Below are 13,893 nucleotides of genomic sequence, written 5' to 3'. Positions count from 1 at the left end.
AGAGATACCAAGGGAACATTTCATGCAAAGATGGGCTTGATAAAGGACAGAAATGGTATGGACCTAGAAGAAGCAGAGCAGTGTGGAAGCAGGGAGATTATTTAGGAAGTTATCACAATAACCCAAACTAGATATGATCTTTACTTGAGAAACAATGGTATCAGCAGACAGAGACAGAGGAAGAAGGTAGGTTCTAAGTACATAATTTAAAGGGTAGAATCAATAGGATTCACTGATGGATGAGATGGGGGTAAAACAAAAGAAAAGGATTTCAGTCTATGATTTTGGGTTCAGTAATATTTGTGCTTGTTTTTACTATTATTTAATTTCTATTCATTTATTCAACAAAATATAAACTAATTAAATTGGCTGCAGAGTAGAATATACTGTCAGTCTAGTTCGTCTTTAATTTATCAAGACTTCAAGAAACCCTAACAATGGGTGAAATGAGGCATACATAGGTCACTTTACATATATCCTGTGTGAATAAGGTCTTCTACATTAGGAAAGTAGTTGTATAAAAAAGGTTTTTAAAAATCTTTAAAACATAAAATTTAAATCTTACCTGAATATTTGAAGATTGAGAATTCATAGATCCTTGATTATACATATAAACCATGAAATTATTTGCTAAAAAAAAGCTGGATATAAAAAAGAGTGAGAGAATTTTAAGTTATTCTTTTTGAAAAAATATAAAGCAGCAGTCAGCAAACTTAGCACCCTCAAAGCCGAATCTGACCTATCTCTGTGTTTGTAAATAAAATTTATTTGCATATAGCGACACCCATTCACTTACATACAGTTCATGGCAGCTTTCATGATACAACAGAAAAGATGAGTCATTTTGACAGAGCTATCATGCTCTTCAAACCCTAAAATATTTACTATCTGGGTCTTTAAAGAAAAAGACTGCCAATCCCTGACAAAGGTAGTATTTTCTTTTGACCTGTGTGTAATTTTTGTTTAAAGTAATATGCATTTACTCAAAATAATATTTCCCATCTTATTATACTCCTTTAAAAAATAAGGAAAACGAACTATAAGACAAAAGAAAACCATTTTAAAGTTTACAAAGATTAGAAATGGGTGTAGGATTATAAGAGTTTTTTATTCTTTCATTCTTTCTCAATTTTACTATCATGAATATATATTACTATAATGAAGCAGAAGAGCATTCTGTAACAGTCATAGTTCAGTCTTCTTGGGTATCATTCCTTGTCCCCATTATGTTATTTCACTTATGCTTCCTCACCTGATGCTCACTTCTCAATCCAATGTAATGTAACTAGAGTAGAACCAGAGTAGCTTCTGCTGAGAATCTGCCATTAAAACTGATGCCATATAATGATCCCCTCATTGTCAAATCCAAAAAGAAAAAGCAGTTTGAGTCAAATAAAACTATCTGATGCACTTCACACTACTGACCATACTCCCCTTCTTCTTTTTTTTTTTTTTTTTACTTTATTTTACTTTACAATACTGTATTGGTTTTGCCATACATTGACATGAATCCACCACGGGTGTATACGAGCTCTCAATCCTGAATCCCCCTCCCACCTCCCACCCCATATCATCTCTCTGGATCATCCCCATGCACCAGCCCCAAGCATCCTGTATCCTGTATCAAACATAGACTGGCACTTCATTTCTTACATGATAGTATACATGTTTCAATGCCATTCTCCCAAATCATCCCACCCTCTCCCTCTCCCTCACAGTCCAAAAGTCCGTTCTATGCATCTGTGTCTCTTTTGCTGTCTCGCATACAGGGTCATCATTATCATCTTTCTAAATTCCATATATATGTGTCAGTATACTGTATTGGTGTTTTTCTTTTTGGCTTACTTCACTCTGTATAATTGGCTCGAGTTTCATCCATCTCATTAGAACTGATTCAAATGTATTCTTGTTAATGGCTGAGTAATACTCCATTGTGTATATGTACCACAGCTTTCTTATCCATTTGTCTGCCAGTGGACATCTAGGTTGTTTCCATGTCCTGGCTATTATAAACAGTGCTGCAATGAACATTGGGGTACATGTGTCTCTTTCAATTCTGGTTTCCTCAGTGTGTACGCCCAACAGTGGGATTGCTAGGTCATAAGGCAGCTCTATTTGCAATTTTTTAAGGAATCTCCACACTGTTTTCCATAGTGGCTGTACTAGTTTGCATTCCCAACAACAGTTTAAGAGGGTTCCCTTTTCTCCACATCCTCTCCAGAATTTATTGCTTGTAGACTTTTGGATCACAGCCATTCTGACTGGTGTGAGGTGGTACCTCATTGTGGTCTTGATTTGCATTTCTCTGATAATGAGTGATGTTGAGCATCTTTTCATGTGTTTGTTAGCCATCTGTATGTCTTCTTTGGATAAATGCCTATTTAGTTCTTTGGCCCATTTTTTGATTGGGTCGTTTATTTTTCTGGAGTTGAGCTGCATAAGTTGCTTGTATATTTTTGAGATTAGTTGTTTGTCAGTTCCTTCATTTGCTATTGTTTTCTCCCACTCAGAAGGCGGTCTTTTCACCTTACTTATAGTTTCCTTTGTTGTGCAGAAGCTTTTAATTTTAATTAGATCCCATTTGTTTATTTTTGCTTTTATTTCCAGTATTCTGGGAGGTGGATAATAGAGCAGATAATAAATCTGCTGTGATTTATGCCGGAGTGTTTTGCCTATGTTCTCCTCTAGGAGTTTTATAGTTTCTGGTCTTACGTTTAGCTCTTTAATCCATTTTGAGTTTATTTTTGTGTGTGGTGTTAGAAAGTGATCTAGTTTCATTCTTTTACAAGTGGTTGACCAGTTTTCCCAGCACCACTTGTTAAAGAGATTGTCTTTACTCCATTGTATATTCTTGCCTCCTTTGTCGAAGATAAGGTGCCCATCATACTCCCCTTCTTTAAACCATCTGCTCTTCAACTTCAATCATACCATTTACCCCTGATTTTTCCCTCATATCACCTTGTCTCCTTGTGTAAGTCCCTTCATCTGGATCCTTACTTCTTCACTTAAGTGTTTCCCTGGCATTCATTTTCTGGTTGTTTTTCCCTCTCATTAATATTCACCCCTACCTTTTTATCTTGTTCATTTCTGGTGCCTCATTTATACCTAATATATATTTTTAAAAGATGGCTCTGCAACCTACACTTCTCTCCCATGACCTAAAATAAATATAACTGGCTTTTCAAGGTCTTCTGTATTTCATACAAATTTTAGGATTATCTATTATACTTCCTGAAAAACGTGTGAGTATTTTGATAGAATTGGACTAAAATAGTAGACTACCTTGATTAGTACAATGGACTTTTATCAATATTAAGTCTTCCAATGTGTAAGCATGGTGTACATTTCCATTTATTTGCATTCTCTTCTATTTCTTTATCAATGTCTTAGACTTTTCAGAGTACAGGTTTTTCACCTCCCTTCATTAAATTTATTCCCAGGTATTTCTTTCTTTCTGATGCAATTGTAACTAGGATTTTTTTAATTTATTTTTCTGATATTTCATTATTAGTGCATCAGTTCAGTTCAGTTCAGTAGCTCAGTTGTGTCCGACTTTTAGAGACCCCATGAATAGCAGCACGCCAGGCCTCCCTGTCCATCACCAACTCCCAGAGTTCACAGAGACTCACGTCCATCGAATCTGTGATGCCATCCAGCCATCTCATCCTCTGTCGTCCCCTTCTCCTCCTGCCCCCAATCCCTCCCAGCATCAGAGTCTTTTCCAATGAGTCAACTGTTCGCATGAGGTGGCCAAAATACTGGAGCTTCAGCTTTAGCATCATTCCTTCCAAAGAAATCCCAGGGCTGATCTCCTTCAGAATGGACTGGTTAGATGTCCTTGCAGTCCAAGGGACTCTCAAGAGTCCTTTCCAACACCACAGTTCAAAACCATCAATTCTTCAGCATTCAGCCTTCTTCACAGTCCAACTCTCACAACCATACATGACTACTAGAAAAACCATAGCCTTGACTAGACGGACCTTTGTTGGCTAAGTAATGTCTCTGCTTTTTAATATGCTATCTGGGTTGGCCATAACTTTCCTTCCAAGGAGTAAGCATCTTTTAATTTCATGACTGCAATCACCATCTGCAGTGATCTGGAGCCCAAAAAAATAAAGTCTGACACTGTTTCCACTGTTTCCCCATCTATTTCCCATGAAGTGATGGGACCAGATGCCATGATCTTCGTTTTCTGAATATTGAGCTTTAAGCCAACTTTTTCACTCTCCTCTTTCACTTTCATTAAGAGTTCTTCTTCACTTTCTGCCATAAGGGTGGTGTCATCTGCATATCTGAGGTGATTGATATTTCTCCCGGCAATCTTGATTTCAGCTTGGGCTTCTTCCAGCCCAGCGTTTCTAATGATGTACTCTGCATATAAGTTAAATAAGCAGGGTGACAATATACAGCCTTGACGTACTTCTTTTCCTATTTGGAACCAGTCTGTTGTTCCATGTTCAGTTCTAACTGTTGCTTCCTGACCTGCATACTGGTTTCTCAAGGGGCAGGTCAGTTGGTCTGGTATTCCCATCTCTTTCAGAATTTTCCACAGTTTATTGTGATCCACATGGTCAAAGGCTTTGGCATAGTCAATAAAGCAGAAATAGATGTTTTTCTGGAACTCTCTTGCTTTTTCCATGATCCAGCAGATGTTGGCAATTTGATCTTTGGTCCCTCTCTGCCTTTTCTAAAACCAGCTTTAATGTCAGGAAGTTCACGGTTCACGTATTGCTGAAACCTGGCTTGGAGAATTTTGAGCATTACTTTACTAGCATGTGAGATGAGTGCAATTGTGCGGTAGTTTGAGCATTCTTTGGCATTGCCTTTCTTTGGGATTGGAATGGACCTTTTCCAGTCCTATGGCCACTGCTGAGTTTTCCAAATTTGCTGGCATATTGAGTGCAGCGCTTTCACAGCATCATCTTTCAGGATTTGAAATAGCTCAACTGGAATTCCATCACCTCCACTAGCTTTGCTCACAGTAATGCTTTTTAAGGCCCACTTGACTTCACATTCCAGGATGTCTGGCTCTAGGTGAGTGATCACACCATTGTGATTCTCTGGGTCATGAAGATCTTTTTTGTACAGTTCTTCTGTATATTCTTGCAACCTCTTCTTAATATCTTCTGCTTCTGCTGGTCCAGACCATTTCTGTCCTTTATCAAGCCCATCTTTGCATGAAATGTTCCCTTGGTATCTCTAATTTTCTTGAAGAGATCTCTAGTCTTTCCCATTCTGTTGTTTTCCTCTATTTCTTTGCACTGATCACTGAGGAAGGCTCTCTTATCTCTTCTTGCTATTCTTTGGAACTCTGCATTCAGATGCTTATATCTTTCCTTTTCTCCTTTGCTTTTCGCTTCTCTCCTTTTTTTGTAAGGCCTCCTCAGACAGCCTTTTTGCTTTTTTGCATTTCTTTTCCATGGGGATGGTCTTGATCCCTGTCTCCTGTACAATGTCACGAACCTCATTCCATAGTTCATCAGGCACTCTATCTATCAGATCTAGTCCCTTAAATCTATTTCTCACTTACAATGTATAATCATAAGGGATTTGATTTAGGTCATACCTGAATGGTCTAGTGGTTTTTCCCCGCTTTCTTCAATTTAAGTCTGAGTTTGGCAATAAGGAGTTTATGATCTGAGCCACAGTCAGCTCCTGGTCTTGTTTTTGCTGACTGTATAGAGCTTCTCCATCTTTGGCTGCAAAGAATATAATCAATCTAATTTCGGTGTTGACCATCTGGTGATGTCCATGGGTAGAGTCTTCTCTTGTGTTGTCGGAAGAGGGTGTTTGCTATGACCAGTGCATTCTCTTGGCAAAACTCTATAGCCTTTGCCCTGCTTCATTCCGTATTCCAAGGCCAAATTTGCCTATTACTCCAGGTGTTTCTTGACTTCCTACTTTTGCATTCCAGTGCATAGTAATAGAATAGATCTATACATTAATTTTGTACCCTGTAGTTTTATTGAATTCATTTATTAGTTCTAATAGTTTTTTGGTGGCATTTCTAGGGTTTTCTGTGGTATAATGCCATTTGAAAATAATGACTATTATAGTTCTTCCCTTCCGATCTGGATGTATATTGTTGTTGTTCTGTTACTAAGTCATGTCCGACTATTTCCATCCCCATGGACTGCAGCATGCCGGACTTCTCTGTCACTCACTGTCTCCTGGAGTTGGCTCAAACTCATGTCCATTGAGTTGGTGATGCCACCCAACCATTTCATCTTCTATCACCACCTTCTCCTCCTGCCCTCAATCTTTCCCAGCATCAGGGTCTTTTCCAATGAGTTGGCTTTTTGCATTAGGTGGCTAAAGTACTGGAGCTTCAACTTCAGTATCAGTCCTTCCAATGAATACTCCGGGTTGATTTCCTTCAGAAAATTATTTCTTTTTAATTGCTATGGTTAGGACTTCCAATACTATGATGAACAAAAGCAATGAGAGCAGGCATCTTCGTCTTACTTGTAGTCTTAGAGAAAAAAGCTTTTAGCTTTTCATCATTGAGTATGATGTTAGCTGTGGGTTTATAAAAATGGCCTTTAACACATAAGTGAAGGGGATTAAGAGATATGAACTACCAATTATAATACTATATATAGTTTGTAATCTATAAAAATATATAGTCACTACACTGTACACCTGAAACTAATAAGATATTGTAAGACAACTGTACTTCAAACAATCAGTCAGTCAGCCTTACTGCCACTGGACACTTATGGATATTCTCTGACACAGACTTGACCTATTCCTTCACTGCCCATCAAATCTCTACCATTGTGTCCAATATCTAATTTTTTTCTGCCACCTCAGTTATATCTCAAAAAGAAACCTCTTATACATTCAAAATTATGCTTATTATATCTCATATAACTTTTGCAATAGCTTCATAATTGTCATACCATCCTAATTATTATGCAGGTAATTTCTAAAAATAGAGTATACACATGCTCGATCCATCTCCCAGGCTCCAATTCCTTTATTTCTTACTACTGCTTATAGTTCTGATAATATATTCAAATGCAATATGCATTCTCTCTTACGTACTTGAAAAGCTCTTTGAGTTGGCATTTACTATTCTTCCGTTCTGTCTAAAGGAGTAGGTTAACTCTTTTACTCAATGCCATTTTTTGGCATCTAATAACACAACGAATCATTGTTTATATTTCTCTCTTTAAGAAACTTCCTGTCAGCCAAAATATTTCATTTTTTCTTTTCTTTTCTCTCTGCCAAACATTTCTGGAAAAGCCATTTTCACTTAAAACTTTCAGTTTCTCACAATTCAGCTCTCCTTAATACCACGTAATCTAGTTCTACACCCAAAATTTAACTGAAATCAACCTCTTGAAAGTTACAAATTGCTTCCAAGCCAGCATTTCTCAACTGGTTTTCCATCAAATAATTAAACCCTATATAAAGTTATTTAAATTATTTTCACAATACTCTTAGGGATGGTATGTAGCTGTTACTTTTTTCCATAAACTATTCACCAGCTCCCACAGTACTGTATGATCTAATTTCTATACTAAATTCCTTACTTCATATTCTTGGTGGTGAGCCTGCCTCCCTGATCAAACCTTAACTGATACAGTTACAGACTTACTTCTTTTTTATTACATCCTACCCTGATTATATAGATCCTGCTGGCTATCCTAACTTAAGATCATACAGATTAATCTTCAGATGAATCCTTATTCTTCCTGTTCCTAGCCTCCCTATTCACTAAAGACTACTTGAGGCATTAGGACCAAAGAATTAATTCACAGAAAGCATTTGTTCATCTGAGACAACTAAACAGTTTAATAACTGCATGACTTTTAATATTCTATATCATAAGCAAGTAAATTCATATAAGTAAAATTAAGTCTAAAAATAAAACATTACCTTTGCTTAAGGTGCACAGTATATGGTTTCTCATCTATTGAAATACTATAGGATACCTGTTCCTAGAGAATCCAGAAAAACTGAGAGTAAAGACAAATGTAACAGAAGAGGTAAAACAACAATTTTATCTTGACTAATCCTTCCAAATAATGCTTTTAAAGTCTCAGACTATGTGCGACTTAAAATCTGCAATAATACATCAATATTTTTAACATTTATTACATAATCTATTCTTACTATTTCCACAAAATTAGTTCAATAAAAGGAGTCATAAAGCACTATAAACCTATTTGTAACTGAATTTTAAACTCTTTTAAAAGAAGAGACTATGTGCCATGTCATAACATCTATTCAACTGCATCACTGGGATATTAAGGTTCTCTATTTCAGTGAAGCTAAATTTACTCCACTAAGCACAAAAGTCATTTATTTTAACCATTTTCCTGAAATGTATGCCTTATTTCCTATATTTTTAAGCAGAAGATTCTTAAAATTTGGCATAGATTTTTACTCCAACTCTACTATTCTCAAGTTAAAACATGGCAGTGAGTTGTAATATCAGTCAGTGAATCTAAGAGATGAGACTTTATCTTTCAAAAAGAGAATACGTGAAAAGCAAGAGTTAGAATATCATTAAAAAGAAAACTCAGTAAAAACTAAAAAGACATAAATACCAGAACATAGGATCAGTGAAAATAAGAAACAACCAGAAGAAAATACAAATTTTTTTAAAAATAATAATAAGGCAAGTTGTTAAAAGGTCTAGTAAATGGTCAAAAATGGTTATATAAGATATTAATTTTAGGAGAAACTGAATGAAATTATATGGGAATTCAAGGTAGCATCTTTGCAATTTTTGTAACTCCAAAATCATGCCAAAATTTTGAAAGTTTTCTTTTTTTAAGTAAGACCAGAAAGAAGCAAAATATGTGTATGTCAGATAAAAGGCAGAAATGCCAAACATAAGATGCTGATACTGAAGTAGCAGCATGTCCTAGCTTTAAAATTTTAGTCCTGGAGGAATCAACCTGCCTGACTTCAGGCTCTACTACAAAGCTGCACTCATCAAGACAGTACAGTACTGGGACAAAGATGGAAATATAGATCAATGGAACAAAATAGAAAGCCCAGAGATAAATCCACAACCTATGGACACCTTATCTTTGACAAAAGAGGCAAGAATATACAATGGAAAAAAGACAATCTCTTTAACAAGTGGTGCTGGGAAAACTGGTCAACCACTTGTAAAAGAATGAAACTAGATCACTTCCTAACACCATACACAAAAATAAACTTAAAATGGGTTAAATATCTAAATGTAAGACCAGAGACTATAAAACTCCTAGAGGAAAACACAGCCAAAACACTTTCTGGCATAAATCACAGCAGGATCCTCTATGACCCACCTCTCAGAGTAATGGAAATAAAAGCAAAAATAAACAAATGGGACCTAATTAAACTTAAAAGCTTTTGCGCAAAGGAAACTATAAGCAAGGTGAAAAGACAGCCTTCAGAATGGGAGAAAACAGCAAATGAAGCAACTGACAAAGAATTAATCTCAAAAATATACAAGCAACTCCTGCAGCTCAATTCTAGAAAAATAAACGACCCAATCAAAAAATGGGCCCAAGAACTAAACAGACATTTCTCCAAAGAAGACATACAGATGGCTAACATACACATGAAAAGATGCCCAACATCACTCATTATCCAAGAAATGCAAATCAAAACCACAATGAGGTACCATTTCACGCCAGTCAGAATGGCTGCAATCCAAAAGTCTAAAAACAATAAATGCTGGAGAGGGTGTGGAGAAAAGGGAATGATCTCTGTTCGTCTCCAAGGCAAACCATTCAATATCACAGTTATCCAAGTCTATGCCCCAACCAGTAATGCTGAAGAAGCTGAAGTTGAACAGTTTTATGAAGACCTACAAGACCTTTTAGAACTAACACCCAGAAAAGATGTCCTTTTCATTATAGGGGACTGGAATGCAAAAGTAGGAAGTCAAGAAACACCTTGAGTAACAGGCAAATTTGGCCTTGGAATATGGAATGAAGCAGGGCAAAGACTAATAGAGTTTTGCCAAGAAAATGCACTGGTCATAGCAAACAGCGTCTTCCAACAACACAAGAGAAGACTCTACCCATGGACATCAACAGATGGTCAACACTGAAATCAGATTGATTATATTCTTTGCAGCAAAAGATGGAGAAGCTCTATACAGTCAACAAAAACAAGACCAGGAGCTGACTGTGGCTCAGATCATGACCTCCTTATTACCAAATTCAGACTTAAATTGAAGAAAGTAGGGAAAACTGCTAGACCATTCAGGTATGACTTAAATCAAATCCCTTATGATTATACATTGTAAGTGAGAAATAGATTTAAGGGTCTAGATCTGATAGATAGAGTGCCTGATGAACTATGGAATGAAGTTCGTGACGTTATACAGGAGACAGGGATCAAGACCATCCCCATGGAAAAGAAATGCAAAAAAGCAAAATGGCTGTCTGGAGAGGCCTTACAAATAGCTATGAAAAGAAGAGAGGCAAAAAGCAAAGGAGAAAAGGAAAGATATAAGCATCTGAATGCAGAGTTCCAAAGCATAGCAAGAAGAGATAAGAAAGCCTTCTTCAGCGATCAATGCAAAGAAATAGAGGAAAAGAACAGAATGGGAAAGACTAGAGATCTCTTCAAGAAAATTAGAGATACCAAGGGAACATTTCATGCAAAGATGGGCTTGATAAAGGAAAGAAATGGTATGGACCTAACAGAAGCAGAAGATATTAAGAAGAGGTGGCAAGAATACATGGAAGAACTGTACAAAAAAGATCTTCACGACCCAGATAATCATGATGATGTGATCACTAATCTAGAGCCAGACATCCTCAAATGTGAAGTCAAGTGGGCCTTAGGAAGCATCACTACGAACAAAGCTAGTGGAGGTGATGGAATTCCACTTGAGCTGTTTCAAATCCTGAGAGATGATGCTATGAAAGTGCTGCACTCAATAGGCCAGCAAATTTGGAAAACTCAGCAGTGGCCACACGACTGGAAAAGGTCAGTTTTCATTCCAATCCCAAAGAAAGGCAATGCCAAAGAATGCTCAAACTACCACACAGTTCCACTCATCTCACATGCTAGTAAAGTAATGCTCAAAATTCTCCAAGCCAGGCTTCAGCAATACGTAAACCGTGAACTCCCTGACGTTCAAGCTGGTTTTAGAAAAGGCAGAGGAACCAGAGATCAAATTGCCAACATCTGCTGGATCATGGAAAAAACAAGAGAGTTCCAGAAAAACATCTATTTCTGCTTTATTGACTATGCCAAAGCCTTTGACCATGTGGATCACAATAAACTGTGGAAAATTCTGAAAGAGATGGGAATACCAGACCACCTGACCTGTCTCTTGAGAAATCTGTATGCAGGTCAGGAAGCAACAGTTAGAACTGAACATGGAGCAACAGACTGGTTCCAAATAGGAAAAGGAGTACATCAAGGCTGTATATTGTCCCCTTGCTTATTTAATTTATATGCAGAGTACATCATGAGAAACGCTGGGCTGGAAGAAACACAAGCTGGAATCAAGATTGCCAGGAGAAATATCAATAACCTCAGATATGCAGATGATACCACCCTTATGGCAGAAAGTGAAGAGGAGCTAAAAAGCCTCTTGATGAAAGTGAAAGAGGAGAGTGAAAAAGTTGGCTTAAAGCTCAACATTCAGAAAACGAAGATCATGGCATCCGGTCCCATCACTTCATGGGAAATAGATGGGGAAACAGTAGAAATAGTGTCAGACTTTATTTTGGGGGGCTCCAAAATCAATGCAGATGGTGACTGCAGCCATGAAATTAAGAGACGCTTGCTCCTTGGAAGAAAAGTTATGACCAACCTAGATAGCATATTAAAAAGCAGAGACATTACTTTGCCAACTAAGGTCAGTCTAGTCAAGGCTATGGTTTTTCCTGTGGTCATGTATGGATGTGAGAGTTGGACTGAAGAAGGCTGAGCGTCGAAGCATTGATGCTTTTGAACTGTGGTGTTGGAGAGGACTCTTGAGAGTCCCTTGGACTGCAAGGACATCCAACCAGTCCATTCTGAGGGAGATCAACCCTGGGATTTCTTTGGAAGGAATGATGCTAAAGCTGAAGCTCCAGTACTTTGGCCACCTCATGAGAAGAGTTGAGTCATTGGAAAAGACTCTGATGCTGGGAGGGATTGGGGGCAGGAGGAGAAGGGGATGACCGAGGATGAGATGGCTGGATGGCATCACAGACTTGATGGACGTGAGTCTGAGTGAACTCTGGGTGATGGTGATGGACAGGGAGGCCTGGCGTGCTGCGATTCATGGGGTCGCAAAGAGTCGGACACGACTGAGCGACTGAAATGAACTGAACTGAACTTACACTGTTGGTGGGAATGCAAACTAGTACAGCCACTATGGAGAACAGTGTGGAGATTCCTTAAAAAACTGGAAATTGAACCTCCTTATGACCCAGCAATCCCACTGCTGGGCATACACACCAAGGAAACCAGAATTGAAAGAGACACATGTACCCCAATGTTCATTGCAACACTGTTTACAATAGCCAGGACATGGAAGCAACCTAGATGTCCACTTGCAGACAAATGGATAAGAAAGCTGTGGAATGGAATATTACTCAGCTATTAAAAAGAATACATCTGAATCAGCTCTAATGAGGCAGATGAAACTGGAGCGTATTATAAAGAGTGAAGTAGGTCAGAACAAAAAACACCAATACAGTATACTAACGCATATATATGGAATTTAGAAAGATGGTAATGAAAACCCTACATACGAGACAGCAAAAGAGACACAGATGTATACAACAGTCTTTTGGACTCTGTGGGTGAAAGCAAGGGCGGTATATCTGAGAAAATAGCATTGAAGCATGTATATTATCACATGTGAAACAGATCGTCAGTCCAGGTTCTATGCATGAGACAAGGTGCTCAGCACAAGGTACACCTCAGATAAGGTGCACTGGGATGACCCTGAGGGATGGAATGGGGAGAGAGGTGGGAAGGGGATTCAGGATGGGAAACACATGTACACCCGTGGCTGATTCATGTCAATGTGTGGCAAAACCCACTACAATACTGTAAAGTAACTAGCCTCCAATTAAAATAAATAAATTTTAAAAATAATAATAATAATAAAATTTACATGAGTAAGAAAAAATTCTCACGGATCTGAATGTAATAACTGAACAGAGATGCGGCAGAATCTTTCTCTCTTAAAAGTGGACCTGATGTGCAAGTCTCCCTATGTAGTTCTTAGGTGAATATTTTTCTCAAAACAAAAACATAATAATTATTAAGATGTTGGTATACCAGATATACTTATTTTACTGTACTTTCACTGTGGGAGTTAGCATAAAATGCATTCTATTTACAGACTACATATAGAGAATTAGCTAGGTCTTTTAAAAATGTAGAGGATTTGATTAATGGAGACCAAACAAGAATTTATTGAATAATACCAGCAAATATGTTTTTTAACATTTAATAACAGACTTTCGAAGATTAAGAAATTCAGTCCCTTCTGGTACTTTCCAAATAAGTCTACCATAATGTTATTTGCAAAGGGTTACAACAATTTCAACACTTTCAGAAAACGATTTTCCTGTTCACTTGCTCATATGATTCCAAACTCACTTATTTTCAACAGAACAGGATACAAAGTCTGAAGATAAACCCAGATACTTATGGTCATCTAACCTATGACAAAGCAGCAAATATAAATGGAGAAAAGATGGTCTCTTCAAAAAGTGGTGGTGGGAAAACTGGACAGCTACACATAAAAGGATGAAATTAGAACATTCTCTAACACCATACACAAAAATACACCCAAACTGGATTAAAGACATACATACAAGCTGGACACTGTAAAACTCTTAGAGGAAAACATTCATAAAACACTCTTTGATATAAATCAAAGCAATATCTTTTTCATTTATCTCCTAGAGTAATGAAAATAAA

At 37.4% G+C, this 13,893-nt stretch overlaps 1 protein-coding gene across 4 annotated transcripts in view; it reads right to left on the bottom strand.

Annotated features, from left to right (window-relative positions):
* The window catches only part of LOC120865674 (disintegrin and metalloproteinase domain-containing protein 32-like), a 188,520-nt gene that overhangs the window by 147,438 nt on the left and 27,189 nt on the right, over positions 1-13,893 (bottom strand). For all 4 annotated transcript variants that reach the window (XM_040242987.1, XM_040242989.1, XM_040242986.1 and 1 more), the window contains exons 3-4: positions 7,885-7,946; positions 566-641 (exon numbers count right to left, since the gene is read on the bottom strand). In XM_040242987.1, coding sequence (XP_040098921.1) covers positions 566-641; positions 7,885-7,946 — 138 coding nt within the window. The remainder of the gene's footprint in view (positions 1-565; positions 642-7,884; positions 7,947-13,893) is intronic.

The sequence above is a fragment of the Oryx dammah genome, unplaced genomic scaffold, assembly GCF_014754425.2.
Source record: "Oryx dammah isolate SB20612 unplaced genomic scaffold, SCBI_Odam_1.1 HiC_scaffold_7, whole genome shotgun sequence".
NCBI classification, from domain to species: Eukaryota; Metazoa; Chordata; class Mammalia; order Artiodactyla; family Bovidae; genus Oryx; species Oryx dammah.
Note: the sequence above shows the minus strand (reverse complement) of the source record. Positions and strands in the feature narration are given on the sequence as shown.